This window comes from Oncorhynchus gorbuscha, linkage group LG21 (assembly GCF_021184085.1).
Source record: "Oncorhynchus gorbuscha isolate QuinsamMale2020 ecotype Even-year linkage group LG21, OgorEven_v1.0, whole genome shotgun sequence".
Taxonomy (NCBI): Eukaryota; Metazoa; Chordata; class Actinopteri; order Salmoniformes; family Salmonidae; genus Oncorhynchus; species Oncorhynchus gorbuscha.
In genome coordinates, this window is record NC_060193.1 from 25,484,145 (window position 1) to 25,498,919 (window position 14,775).

General features: G+C 42.9%; 1 protein-coding gene across 3 annotated transcripts in view; it reads right to left on the bottom strand.

Moving 5' to 3' along the window:
• Nucleotides 1-11,844, bottom strand: part of frem1a (Fras1 related extracellular matrix 1a) — a 28,514-nt gene extending 16,670 nt beyond the window's left edge. For all 3 annotated transcript variants that reach the window (XM_046319227.1, XM_046319228.1, XM_046319230.1), the window contains exons 1-2: nt 11,687-11,844; nt 828-1,267 (exon numbers count right to left, since the gene is read on the bottom strand). In XM_046319227.1, coding sequence (XP_046175183.1) covers nt 828-1,067 — 240 coding nt within the window. In that variant the 5' untranslated portion in view covers nt 1,068-1,267; nt 11,687-11,844. The remainder of the gene's footprint in view (nt 1-827; nt 1,268-11,686) is intronic.
• Nucleotides 11,845-14,775: the final 2,931 nt, after the last annotated feature.

Below are 14,775 nucleotides of genomic sequence, written 5' to 3' on the forward strand. Positions count from 1 at the left end.
TAAAACTGCAAAATATATTTCTGCCCCATGGCAGAATGAGTAGAATTGCATGAAATGCGTTATAAAATGTCATTATTTTCTATCTTCCCCATGGTAAAATGTGTAGAACTGCAGAAACATTGCTTTAAAATTGGTACATGTTCTCTATGACCGATGGCAAAATTTGTAGAATTACAGGAAATTGACTTTAAAAAGTAAATGTATCTCTCTGTCATGAAGGGGGGGGGCACTAAAACATTTTGCCCACTTGTAAGGGGGGCTCCCCAACCAAATATTGCTTAGGGCCTCCTAAAGGCTAGAGCCGGCCCTAGCCTAGAGCCTATTGAAGAACTGCTTAAGAAACATACCATGGTACATACTGTATCACAATCCCCCTTGTACCTAAACCTCCTAATAGAACAGCTTTATGGTCTGTTTTTATGATCAGCAATTAGGACAATGTGTTAAGCGTTGTCAGGGATTCTCATTATGGGGGAGAAACATGCCAGTGACATACTGTTATTAGCGTTTTACTGCCAGGTTTACACCAGGGCAGTTGTCTGTCACAAACCCTTTTCCTGGATAGTAAATGGTTGTTCAGACTTCTGTTCCAGTTGTAACAGGTAGGACATTTTCAGAGGTCCACAACCACTAAGTGGCAAACAGGCAGGTAAAAAGACATCTTACTTGGGGTCCTGTGTCCGATGTGCTGTGTGTTTCTGCCATGGGCAGGGTCTTCAATGTGTGCTTGTCTCCTATCATCCCCTGTTAGATGACTATTCAACTTACAACTGGAAAAGCAATGGTTACCACCTGTTGACCTGCCACAAAGAAGCCAGTTACATTACCTGGGGTGTCAGCGTCCCCACCCTCTGCGTAATTGGCTCGTTGAGCACCACCTCCACCTTGCAGGCGTCCTTCATCGGGGGGATGTGGAACTGCAGGTCCCCCTCCTGCAGGTAGGCCGACTGGCCCCTCTTCACCCTCAACCCTAGGTTAGTCTTCACCAGGGAGCCGTGTGACCCTCCAGCCATGACCAACAGCAGCCAGGGAAGTGCCCATCGCAGTGCCCCTCTCTGTAAACCCATCACTGTCCCTGACTCAATGGAAGCCTGTCTCCTGCTTCTTCATGGAATGGGTACCAAAGCAAAGTGGAGACAGTTTGAGTTATAAATTGTGAGTAGGTTGTTCTGTTGACCGCTGTGCAGATGTGGATGTGACAGATTTTCGGAGGAGTTTGTGGTTATCCTCCTCTATGGTAGTGACTGCTTCACTTGAAGTGGACGAGCTGAAAAATACAAATGTTTTGTTAGTCAGTATCTCCTGAACTAATGTGCAATGGTAACTGAAAATAAGCTTCCAGAACATCTAAAAACACAGTGTATCAGATTACTAGACAATTTGTCAAGGAGATCACTATTGCAAATAGTGTATAAAGATGTTTACATATAACACATTACATAATGCTATTTGTGAGGCCGTTTTGTAAGAAAAATCACACAGTTGTCCAGTGTCCGCCGTGTCCATCATCAGTTCAAAATGATGTCATCCATTTCGTTCCAAGAAGGTATAGTTTGCTGTTTCTGAGTTAATCAGCAGTATACCTTAGCTGTTTTCTCATGTGAGGAACAATGGTGTGCTTCATTTGAGACCACTGCTCACAATGTCTAATGGGTCACAGGTCTTTGACAAAAGCTTGTATTTGGCATCTTGCCTGTCTCCTTCTGCTTAGCAACGAGCTTAGGAGGAGTTAGAGTGGTTTCCTGTGTCAGAGATTCTCCAGCTGGAATATTGTCAGCGATTCTCCAGCTGGATATTGTCAGAGATTCTCCAGCTGGAATATTGTCAGAGATTCTCCAGCTGGATATTGTCAGAGATTCTCCAGCTGGAATATGTCAGAGATTCTCCAGCTGGAATATTGTCAGCGATTCTCCAGCTGGAATATTGTCAGCGATTCTCCAGCTGGAATATTGTCAGCGATTCTCCAGCTGGAATATTGTCAGCGATTCTCCAGCTGGAATATTGTCAGAGATTCTCCAGCTGGAATATTGTCAGCGATTCTCCAGCTGGAATATTGTCAGCGATTCTCCAGCTGGAATATTGTCAGCGATTCTCCAGCTGGAATATTGTCAGCGATACTCCAGCTGGAATATTGTCAGCGATTCTCCAGCTGGAATATTGTCAGCGATTCTCCAGCTGGAATATTGTCAGAGATTCTCCAGCTGGAATATTGTCAGAGATTCTCCAGCTGGAATATTGTCAGCGATTCTCCAGCTGGAATATTGTCAGAGATTCTCCAGCTGGAATATTGTCAGAGATTCTCCAGCTGGAATATTGTCAGAGATTCTCCAGCTGGAATATTGTCAGCGAGTCCTCCAAGAAAGCCAACACACTTCCTGAGAAAGAGCTTTCTGTACCTGTGGTACTCAGGATAACGTCTACCGTTTCTTCTCTGTTTGGAGTTTGAACAGAGCCAAATAATGACAATGAAATGTAAGGATAAGGTCCTCGTACAAGTAGTACCACTTTGTGGAATCAACTTGGCAACAAGCGCCTTGTTGGTAAGATCATATAAGCTGATAGTGTCCCTGTAATACACTCATGGATTAGAAGAATTAAAAGAATGAGCTGGATAAGCCTTGACCTCTCCCTGACCTCAAAACATCTGGATAGTGTCTCCAACACAATTACCCAACATGCTCTGGCATTGAGAACTTTAGGCCACAACCTGACTGCATTTCTTTGATTCATAGGTTGAGGGGCCGGATACTTTCAGAACTGCTTTATTTCTCCTTATAGACATGGACTAACAACCCTGCATGGAGTAAATTATAATGGTGCGAATAATGCATCTATGATTGAGAGACATATTTTCCCATCTTCCCTTCGGATAACCAATTGTTGTGGACTGGCACTTTAGCTGACCACAGGAATCCCTGCCATGGTGGCTCTTGTAGCCTGGTAGCGTCAGAAGGGTGAGTGTTCAGTCTGGTTTAACCAGGCTAGTGTCTCAGCACGTCCATCTGAAGATGAGGAGATAACTTGAAATATACCCTCTCTGAGCCTAGGAACTTCACAAGCTTTGAACAAGGGTCTGGCGAAGAGAGACCTGTCTCATCTGTCATCATTGAACACATGGCTAAACAAGGTTAATTTCCCTGACTAGCAGTATAATGAACTGAGCAAATGAGCAAAGCCACAAATGATTCATTTGAATACCGGTGTGCTGCAATTGAAGAGTCATTTTTGCGAGTGATGTTGATTTAACACAGGTGTCATATTGCACTGATTGCCCTGACTCACTTTGACCTCTTATGCGGCCTCTCATTGTCTGCTCTGACGAAGGTGGCTTTAAGAAGAGTTTAGCTCTGGGTCTAGGGATTAAGCTAAGCTACAACTGGCGTGCAGTTGAAAGTCTAAATTTATAAATAATGACTTATCAAACTCCATATCAAAGCAAACCGGATTTCCCCTTAGTAAATCATCTTTATTAAGAAAACAACGAGGAAGTAGTAAAAAGCCCTGGGGTAGTGAACAGTAAATCCAATCATCATAATGAGCCAGGAGTCGGATTTCTCCTGTCTCTCTTCCTGAGTTTGGAAGCAGTCCTGCAGTCACAGACATGCCTTTGTTTGCTCATTCCTTTTCAGTCATTTTTACTCCCTCCTCATGTAGGATGACTCCTTCCCTCCCTCCCTCCCCCCCTCCCTCCTTCCCTCCTTCATACAGTGCATTCGAAAAGTATTCAGACCCCTTCCCTTTTTCCACATTTTGTTACTTTAAGCATTATTTAAAAATAATAATAATTGTATTCCCCTCATCAATCTACACACAATACCCCATAATTACAAAGTGAAAAAACACGTTTTTAGATTTTTTTTTCTCACATTTATTAAAAATAAAAAACAGAACAATTTTGAAAAATCGCAAAAATATTCAACAGTGAAGAGGCGACTCCGGAATGCTGGCCTTCTAGGCAGAGTTGCAAAGAAAAAGCCATATCTCAGACTGGCCAATAAAAATAAAATATTAAGATGGGCAAAAAAACACAGACACTAGACTACACTAGAGGAACCTGGAGTCGCCTCTTCACTGTTGATGATGAGACTGGTGCTTTGCGGGTACTATTTAATAAAGCTGCCAGTTGAGAACTTGTGAGGCGTCTGTTTCTCAAACTAGAAACTCTAATATATGTGTCCTCTTACTCAGTTGTGCACTGGGGCCTCTCACTCCTCTTTCTATTCTGGTTAGAGCCAGTTTGTGCTGTTCTGTGAAGGGAATAGTACACAATGTTCTACGAGATCTTCAGTTGCTTGGCAATTTCTCGCAAGGAAAGGCCTTCATTTCTCAGAACAAGAACAGACTGACGAGTTTCAGAGGAAAGTGCTTTGTTTCTAGTCATTTTGAGCCTGTAATTTAACCCACAAATGCTGAAACTCCAGATACTCAACTAGTCTAAAGAAGACCAGTTTTATTGCTTCTTTAATCAGACAACAGTTTTCAACTGTGCTAATATAATTGCAAAAGGGTTTTCTAATGATCAATTAGCCTTTTATAATGATACACTTGGATTAACTAACGCAACGTGCAATTGGAACACAGGAGTGATGGTTGCTGATAATGGGCCTCTGTACGCCTCTGTATCTAGATATTCCGTTTAAAAAATCTGCCATTTCCAGCTACAATAGTCATTTACAACATTAAGAATGTCTACACCGTATTTCTGATCAATTTGATGTTATTTTAATGGACAACAAATATGCTTTTCTTTCAAAAATAAGGGACACTTCTAAGTGACTCCAAACTTTTGAATGGTGGTGTATGCAAATATGATATTTCAAAAACCTGTTCTTGCTCTGTCATTATGGGGTTTTGTGCGTAGAATGATGAGGGAAAAAAATATTGAATACATTTTAGAATAAGGCTGTGACGTAACAAAATGTGGAAAATGTCAAGGGGTCTGAATACTTCCCGAATGCACTGTATAAGCAATCCAGTACCATGCACCTCCAAAAGTTCTGCTTTCAAATGAGGTCTATCCTCTGCAGCCATAAACACACTTTCTAAGACCGGACGACTTATCGGTCTATGGCTCAAAATAGAAAGTGACCCTGAAAGACAGGTGATAGCAGAAAAATTTGACAACCAACATTACTCATATGGTTTTTCAACAGACAGTTTAGTGTGACTATCAGGAGCCGTGTGGAAGAAGCCCTTTTGCCACCCATGCAACTGGCACATGACTGACTTGGCTGTCTCTCCAGGGCATGTTGATGATGACTGACCTGAGGTTCTCGAACACTCTAACCACTATCTCACTGACCTAAACCACACATACACACTCACAACACACTGCCAAATACAAATGGCTGACCTGATGTGGGGCCTTTAAGACTATGTGCAAAGCACTATGGGACGGTATGAGATGGACTGAGGCCTAGGCCTGTGGGGAGACATCAGAAGCCCCCTTAAGCAGATTTCTGACGGTCTAGTTTTAACTTTGTTGCTTTCCCATCATAGAACTTAATCTCAGAGCATGAAACATTAGTCTATTTGAACCATATTCGGTTAGGAGTGATTTAGACCGTTACCTGAGTAGGGATGCCCAATGGCATACTAAATACTACTAGTTGAACATCATTTGGGTGTGTTTGTGACAATGGAAAATCACTCGGCCTCCATGGACAATTGAGAGAGTTGAAATATTGGCCATTCACGTAACTGTTTCTGAAAACATGCATGATACCTAGAAACATAATAGTTTGAGGGGGATATGGGTGAAAAAGTTCCAGTATAATTTTAATATAAATGGTTTAATATGTCTGAATATTTGGCTAATGGTATCAAGCTTTACACTCGTCAACACCTGACTCCTATTCCTTACAATAATGCACTACTTTTGACCAGAGCTCTATGGGTCAAAAGTTGTGTACTATATGGGGAATAGGGTGCATTTCAGGATGCTGCCCGGGTGCTCACAGTCACCACATCATGAATCAATTGGCTTCCTCTGCTCTGAATGATTTCCTTGAAGGTGCAACTGCAGTCCTTCCTTACTACAGTAATCATGTATACCTTGAGACCAGGGGAGTTCAGTAGGTCATACCTTAGCAAAATTGATTTCCAACCGAAAGATCAAATGTGCATCCTTAATGGACAACTTCAAGTTGTACTTCCCCAATTCAAAATGTTTTTAAAAAATGTCCCTACTTAACATGACCTAGGACAGAGTGACTGTTTTAGCTCTGCACTTTGAAATGTTCAGATCTAATACTGATCTTACGTTACCAACCACTTCCAAGCACGGTACAATACCTTTGCAATACGCCATTCAAAGCATGACTGACATGTGTAAGTGTTGCAGCCATTCAATTGACCATTTAAAGGCGGCTGTGTTTTTGTAGTTAACACCCGCCATTTTAATTCTAACCCCGGTGACTGTGTTCTTTCCTTTTCCCTGCTCTCCCCTTCTGGAGACCTTGGAACTTGGCCTTAGCCTGAAGGCAAGTGCCAGTTGGTGGTAATGACAGTATTTCCTGATGCAACCTGCTTATTTCCAGATGCTCCTTGGTGCGTTAGCTGTTAGCACATGGGCAAAGTGTTCTGCTGCCTGGGGCTACAGCACACTGGTGCACCTCCCAGCCCAACCCAACCCAGCCACGGCTTGCCCTCCAGTCTGCAGCCGTCTTGGTGCCAGAGCTAAAAATAATTAGTGCCAGGGCCAATTCAAAGGGCTATTTACTGTGCTGATGGGGATGGATCTGTCTTGGTCTGGTCCCAGATATGTTTGTGCAGTAGGAGTTGGCAAGATACTATAGCACAAACAGATTTGGAACCCAAACAAATTTTTCAAGCTGGCACCAAGGCTAAGGAACTATACATCACATTTTAGGGTAACGTCTTTGAAACTGTGAGAAACTCAGTTTCCTGGAGGCGTGCACTTTCCCAGCGTGCATTGGCTTTGGTCAGAGCTCAATCTATTAGCAATTAAAAGACCCAGTTTGCTTCGTAAAAAAAGGGCCTCAACTTGAAACGGTCAGACCAAGAAGTCAGAATCCTCAGATGTTCCCTAAGGGACATTTCCTGTGTCCTGTAAGGGGAGCCTCTCCAATACTGGGTGGTATTCATTAGGGCATGCAACAGAAAACATTGAAAAACATTTTGTAATGTAAAACGGAAATGAGCGCTTCTTATTGGACAACCTATCACTGTTTTTAAGACCATTTTCTTCTATTTGGTGCCTAATGAATACAACCCGGTTGTCCAAGGAGAATCCTAACAGGGAAAGGATTAGGCTCTATTTGTAAGGGGGAAAGGGCCAAATTAAAGGCACAGCTTAACACCAGGGACCTTTCCCATCACTAACCGCCCACTCCAACCATCTGCCCCGGCCCCTATATCCTGCATCCCCACAAAGAGAGGCTCCAGGGTAAACATCACTCCTTGGGCCTGGGTTTTGTTCATTCGGCACTAAACGGAAGAAAAGCGCCAAACGGGGAGGAACTACTATGCTAATTTCCATTTTCCATTGCAAAATGTTTAAAAACATTTTTAAATGTTTTCCATTGTGTGACCTAATGAACACACCCCTGGTAAAGCTCTGAGAATCAGAGCAATGTGTGATCAGGGAGGACTTATTTTCACTGTACTGATAATGGTGTGAAATATCACCTGTTATGTGCTGAGAATAGTGCTTGTGTGTTTACATGCTGATGGGAGAGAGACAGTGGTGGATTAGCTGCTATCTCTCTGAGACAGTTTGATCTACGCTCTTTACTCTGGACTTTGGTCTTCTCTCAACATTCACATAGCCAACATCTTTATGTCGAGACCTGGCATCCCCCTCACATACATATTAACACACAAATCACCAGCTGGAATGTGCAGTTAAGACAATCTTGCTCACTTCGCTAGCTTGTCTCTGCTCACTGGGTCAGTGAAACAGCGCTCACTGATACTTCTGTAGGTTAAAGCCAAAGAAGAGCTTATTCACCTGACTTTCACTACTGTAAGTCCGTCCAGTGAACCCAAATATATGTGACACCAAACCAAACAGACCAACAATGCCAATGGTGTTTCCTAAACAACAGACCAACTCAAAAGGATTCCGTGGATAATAAAGGGATACATATAGTATTGTGTGTTCAAGTGCTTTCACCCACTGGGCAAAAACTGGTTGAATCAACGTTGTTTCCACGTCATTTCAACTAAAAAGATCTATGTGATGACATTGACTCAACGTGGAAAACTGATTGTATTTACAAAAAGTCATCAATGTAAGAGGATTTCGTCTTTTTTTTCCACCCAACTTTGAACCTAAATCCAATAACGGGGGGACATTTTTGCTTGACTTCATGTTGAATTCACAACTCAACACAACCTAAATCGAAACTAGACGTTGAACTGACGTCTGCGCCCAGTGGATTGAGGCTTTACAAAAAAAACCTAAGAGACACCAATCTGAAGTAAGCTTCTCACACATTTCTGACACTGTTTACCCCTCAAAACTCCTTGAAAATGATCTTACCAGCAGCGTAAACCACTGGCATTGTACTGAGAGCAAGACGCGACACGTTTTTAACCAAACCTGACTCTGATTATAAGGTTAACCTCGGTTGGAGGCATTCACAGGGAGGTTTGGAACATGTTCAGTGCACCAGTGTTGAAAGGAGCCTGTGTGGGCTAAGAAAAACACATAATAATGGAGTGGAATGGCTTCTTGTTGACGTCAGTCACACAGAAATTCATTTGTCAAACTTCTAACTGCAGTAAAACTCCAACTGGGTCTGTGACCCTCTTAACCAACTGAAGCATGCAGCTTCCCCCCCTCGCCCCTGTTCTTTGTTTGTGATTATAGTTTGAGGAAGGAGCTTGACAAGTATGGTGGAAGCTTCACTTTCAGTTCAGTTGGAATCGGGTGTGTTTTTACTGTAGGAAGTTATCTCAAAAGCAGTCGCACAGCGGTGAGATAACGGAGGCCTAATAAAAGTCAGTCAATTACGGTTGAAGACAGTTCAACCGTTTCATTGTTGGGACAGAAGAATAGCCAGTGTCTTGGATAGAAATCTTATCCTATACCAACCAGAATGAAAACACATGTCCAGGTGTCTGTTTAAGACATACAGGTGTGTGTCTGCAAAGCATCAGCTCCAGGATGGCCATGGACCCTGGGCCCCGAGAGTTGAACTTTGCTGTCCCCCAGGAGTGTGATGCAATCCCTCTGTCATCACCTCAAGCTCACAGCTCTCTATGCCCGTCATAGCACAGCCCAGACATCTGCTCTGTGTCAGTCCAACGTAAGGTCTCACAATTAGATGCACTTTTTTTCCAACTGAAACTGGAGTACGACCTGGCGTCGGTTCATGTGTGTCTGCTTTCATCAATGAAACTGGTATTCATTCTGGAATAAACTGTGATTTTATCCAGTAATGTTTTGCAGGAGGCTGGATATGGGACACGGTTATTTCCAACCAGGCCAGTTAGAAGTCATTAGACCTGGGAATGGACATTGATTTGTGAAATGAGGTCTGTAAGGCCAGGCATGATGAGAATTGTCCCATGCTTTTTTATTTGTACATTGGGGAGGAGACTGTTTTACTCGTATTTGTGCTTGTGTGTGTGCATATGCGTCTGTGTTTACATGATTGTGTGAGTTGAATTGTGTAATGTGATACTGGACTGGTCATGTGATCCTACGACTGACATATCCCAGAGCATGCTAGGTGGGTGGCCAGTGCCCTCCTGAATGCTCACTGACGCAACACAGTTCCGGTACCTGATTGGTGGGGGGTCAGATTGGGAGGACACAGGACAGCATACGAGGCCTGACTGTAAAATCAGGATTCGTATTGAGGAGAGGGGCTGCATGATATGGGTTGTGAGGCAAACGTGGTGGAATGTCTGTAGATACAGTATGTCTATTTCAATCTAGAGGGATCTCGTGATGTCAAACGGAATCATACTATCAAATAGATCCCTTACTGGTTTAGTATAAGACCAAGCTGTATTTACTAGAACTTTTGAATCAAGCGTCCGAACTCCGGAGAATCCATCTCGCCAAGATCAAAGTCATCACCACTGTACCTCTTCAAAGACAAGTTGACACAAACTATCACTTCCGTGGCCAGTTCTCAGTGTTCAACTGAGTGTATAATTTGCGTCTTGCAGAGATGGGAATGTAGCGCTACCCTTTGACAAGCGGGTCTTCTCCACAGCTGGGAATGCCTGGTGATCAGCTGCCTCCGCTCAACAGCCAAGCCCCACTGCACTGCGTCTCATCTCCGTAATGACAGGCTCCTGAGCAGCCAGCAATTTCCAAAGAAAGAGGAGTCAGAGAGAGAGAGAGCGTGCGAAAGAGAGAGAGAGAGTGAGAGAGAGAGAAAAGAAGCAGCCAGCATATTCGTCCAACAGCCAAGTTGTGATGTGTCCCAGACTTCTTATGACAAGAGAGAGGAGTTTACTAAGTCCCAGTCCATGAGATTGATACAAAGGGAGGAAATGTAGGAGTGATGTGTCTTCATATATTTGACTTCAAAAACAGAACGGAAACAAAACTGCCAACACGTTTCATTAAAATGCTTCAGGAAATTTTTTGAGTGTCTTTGAACATTTGCAGTATAACTACTGAGCTCAGTCAAGGTGACTCGCGTAAGTGGTCCGTGACGAACTCCTGGAAAAGTGACACGCAAAACAAACTTAACAGTCAAATTTCAAGCTCACTCTATTGTGAAGAACATGAAGGTCATACAGTGTACTACTGCTGAAGACTCACAGCCGCCTCTCTGTCTTAACTAGGGCACACAATAACATGTCTGAAGAAGACCATGCAGTAAGAGAACCGCATGAAAGACTAGAGTCCAACAACTAATGCCCTAGCCTAGACTCATGCACTGACTTTAGGTTTGCACAACCACTTTATTGTGATATTTGTTGTTGCTTTAAGAGGCAGCTTTCTCATGAAAACGACACATTCTTTTTAGAAAGGTTTGAGTGTGCTTTTTAGAAGTGTGTGAGCGGGGGGGGGGGGCTGCTCATTCCTGATCTCCTGGTAGCTTGAAGTACCATCATTCAGACCATTCTTCCTTTACACAACCGATCAGAGATTGATAACAGATCCAGTGGACCAACCTTGTTTGTTTTATACAACTCGCCATTCCCTTTCTTTTCCTGGAATGTTTCCCACTATGAAAACTTTAAATGACAAGCCAGACCACTGCAGATCACAACTTTGTCTTTTAGTAAGAAAACTCACATCTCATCAACTTTTCGGAACTCCTCCACATACCGATTGCCCTAAGGGAACTCACATCTCATCAACTTTTCGGAACTCCTCCACATACCGATTGCCCTAAGGGAACTCACATCTCATCAACTTTTCGGAACTCCTCCACATACCGATTGCCCTAAGGGAACTCACATCTCATCAACTTTTCGGAACTCCTCCACATACCGATTGCCCTAAGGGAACTCACATCTCATCAACTTTTCGGAACTCCTCCACATACCGATTGCCCTAAGGGAACTCACATCTCATCAACTTTTCGGAACTCCTCCACATACCGATTGCCCTAAGGGAACTCACATCTCATCAACTTTTACGGAACTCCTCCACATACTGATTGCCCTAAGGGGACAAATAAAAATGAAGCTGAATTGACTGCCAAGTAGTAAAGCCAACAGCAAGACAGACTGACTGACATGCCCTTACCTTATTAGTTCATAGCTCCTTCTCCCTCTCTTTCCCACCAGGAGCTCCCTCTGTTCATGCACTCCTCTCCGCTTCCCACAGCAACTGTCTAATTGACAGAGAACCTTGCTCACTCCTAAATGTCAATCCACACCCCACGAAGAGAGAGAGAGAGAAAAAGGAGAGAGGAAGGAGGGAGGGAAAACAAGCCTGTGCATGTGCGTGTGTTCGGGAGGGGGGTGGTCCCCCTTGGAGGGGAGGTTGAGAAGAAGGCTGACCAAAAAGGGAAGAGACTAAACAGAGCGGAAAGAACCAAAGACAAACACCGAGAGCTCAGATCAAAGGGTTCCTCTAAGTGCTCCTAGTGCTGTGTGCTTGGACCAAGACCTTTGTCATTATATACTAGGAGTGGGCTGAAAGAGAATGATATTTCACATCTGATTATGGCCACACACACACAAAAAAAACAGGCAAAAAAACATCTTCTGAGCATATTTTGTAGTTTATCTACTAAGAACTTTGTCATTATATACTGGGAGTGAGGTTGAGGTGGACTAATATTTCACATCTGATTATGGCCACACACACACAAAAAAAAAACAAGCTGGAAAAACATCTTCTGAGTATATTTTTCTAGTTTATCTGTGTTTGTGTTGCTCCCATTTCCTCTTTCACTACCCCCCGTAAGTTTATTTTTGTGACCTTCTGTAATCATAGAACAGTGATAACATCTGGAAATATGAAACAACACATCTTTTAAAAGCTTGCTTTGCAGGTCAGCTAACCTACTCCTAACCTATGCACAGATGCCGCCTGAGAATGTGTTCCATGCAGGGAAAACACTTGGGCTGTTTGGAAAGCTTTTTCTGAACCACTGTCTTGTTCGCCCATACAGATGGTGTTATGCTGGTGAATGAGGACCCAAACGCGACTTAACGAAAACAGAGTCTTTATTCCAGTAAATGCCAAAAGTAATAATCCTGGAAATATCAAGGAGAAAACAAAACAGGAAAAACTTAAATCCACTCGTAGTAACGAGGACTGACTGGAGACTCGACCATAGACTGCAGGTTGCTTCGGGAAGGCACCGACCGTAGCAGACTAAGACACCTGCTCACACGCAGCATCTGAAGAAGACAAAACACGACAGGGCGAGACAAGGACACAGAACAGTGAACATCATACAAGGATCCGACAAGGACAGAAGCGGAAAACAAGGGGAGAAATAGGGGCTCTAATCAGAGGGCAAAATAGGGAACAGGTGTGAAAAGAGTAAATGAGTGAGTTAGGAGAATGAGGAACAGCTGGGAGCAGGAACGGAACGATAGAGAGAAGAGAGAGAGGGAGGGGGAGAGAGAGGGATAGAAAGAGGGAACGAACCTAATAAGACCAGCAGGGGGAAACGAACAGAAGGGAAAGCACAATGACAAGACAATATAACCAAAGACAAAACATGACAGATAGATGAGCAAACAACTACAGTTCTTCCGCACTGCAGTAATTATGTATGACTTGAGACCAGGTGAGTTCAACAGGTCTTACAATAGCAAAAATGATTTTCAACCTAATACAAAAATGTGCATTCTTAATGGACAAGTTCAGGTTGTAGCTCACCTATTCAACATGTTTCAAAATGTTTTCTCCGTACTAAACAACAACAACAACAAATGTGATGATGTTGAATCAACATAAGAGAATTAGGTATTTTTGTCACTCAACTTTAAGCCTAAATCCAAACCTTTATGAAAAAATATTGCAGTTAGAGTGCAGTATAACTGCAGTTCGACTGCAGTACAAAATACCACAGGGGACTGCAGCTAATGCAGTTTCAAAACTGCAATATTTCTTTGTAAGTGATGACATGGTGACATCTTTGGTTGATGTCACATTGAATTCACATTAGTTGACAACTCAACCAAATGTAAATCAAAACTATACAGTACCAGTCAAAAGTTTGGACACACCTACTCATTCAAGGGTTTTTCTTTATTTTGACTATTTTCTACATTGTAAAATCATAGTGAACACATCAAAACTATGAAATCATGTAGAAACCAAAGAAGTGTTTAACAAATCAAATATATTTTATATTTGAGATTCTTCAAAGTAGCCACCCTTTGCCTTGATGACAGCTGGCACAGCTGCGCCACTCTGGAGGCCCAGTCACACTTTTTCTATGTCTAACCCTGACTCTTACAGTGGGGCAAAAAAGTATTTAGTTAGCCACCAATTGTGCAAGTTCTCCCACTTAAAAATATGAGAGAGGCCTGTAATTTGCATCACAGGTACACTTCAACTATGACAGACAAAATGAGAAATAAAAATCCAGAAAATCACATTGTAGGATTTTTAATGAATTTATTTGCAAATTATGGTGGAAAATAAGTATTTGGCCAATAACAAAAGTTTATCTCAATACTTTGTTATATACCCTTTGTTGGCAATGACAGAGGTCAAACGTTTTCTGTAAGGCTTCACAAGGTTTTCACACACTGTTGCTGGTATTTTGGCCCATTCCTCCATGCAGATCTCCTCTAGAGCAGTGATATTTTGGGGTTGTTGCTGGGCAACACAGACTTTCAACTCCCTCCAAAGATTTTCTATGGGGTTGAGATCTGGAGACTGGCAAGGCCACTCCAGGACCTTGAAATGCTTCTTACGAAGCCACTCCTTCTTTGCCCGGGCGGTGTGTTTGGGATCATTGTCATGCTGAAAGACCCAGCCACGTTTCATCTTCAATGCCCTTGCTGATGGAAGGAGGTTTTCACTCAAAATCTCACGATACATGGCCCCATTTATTCTTTCCTTTACACGGATCAGTCGTCCTAGTCCCTTTGCAGAAAAACAGCCCCAAAGCATGATGTTTCCACCCCCATGCTTCACAGTAGGTATGGTGTTCTTTGGATGCAACTCAGCATTCTTTGTCCTCCAAACATGACGAGTTGAGTTTTTACCAAAAAGTTAGATTTTGGTTTCATCTGACCATATGACATTCTCCCAATCTTCTTCTGGATCATCCAAATGCTCTCTAGCAAACTTCAGACGTTCTGGACATGTACTGGCTTAAGCAGGGGGACACATCTGGCACTGCAGGATTTGAGTCCCTGGTA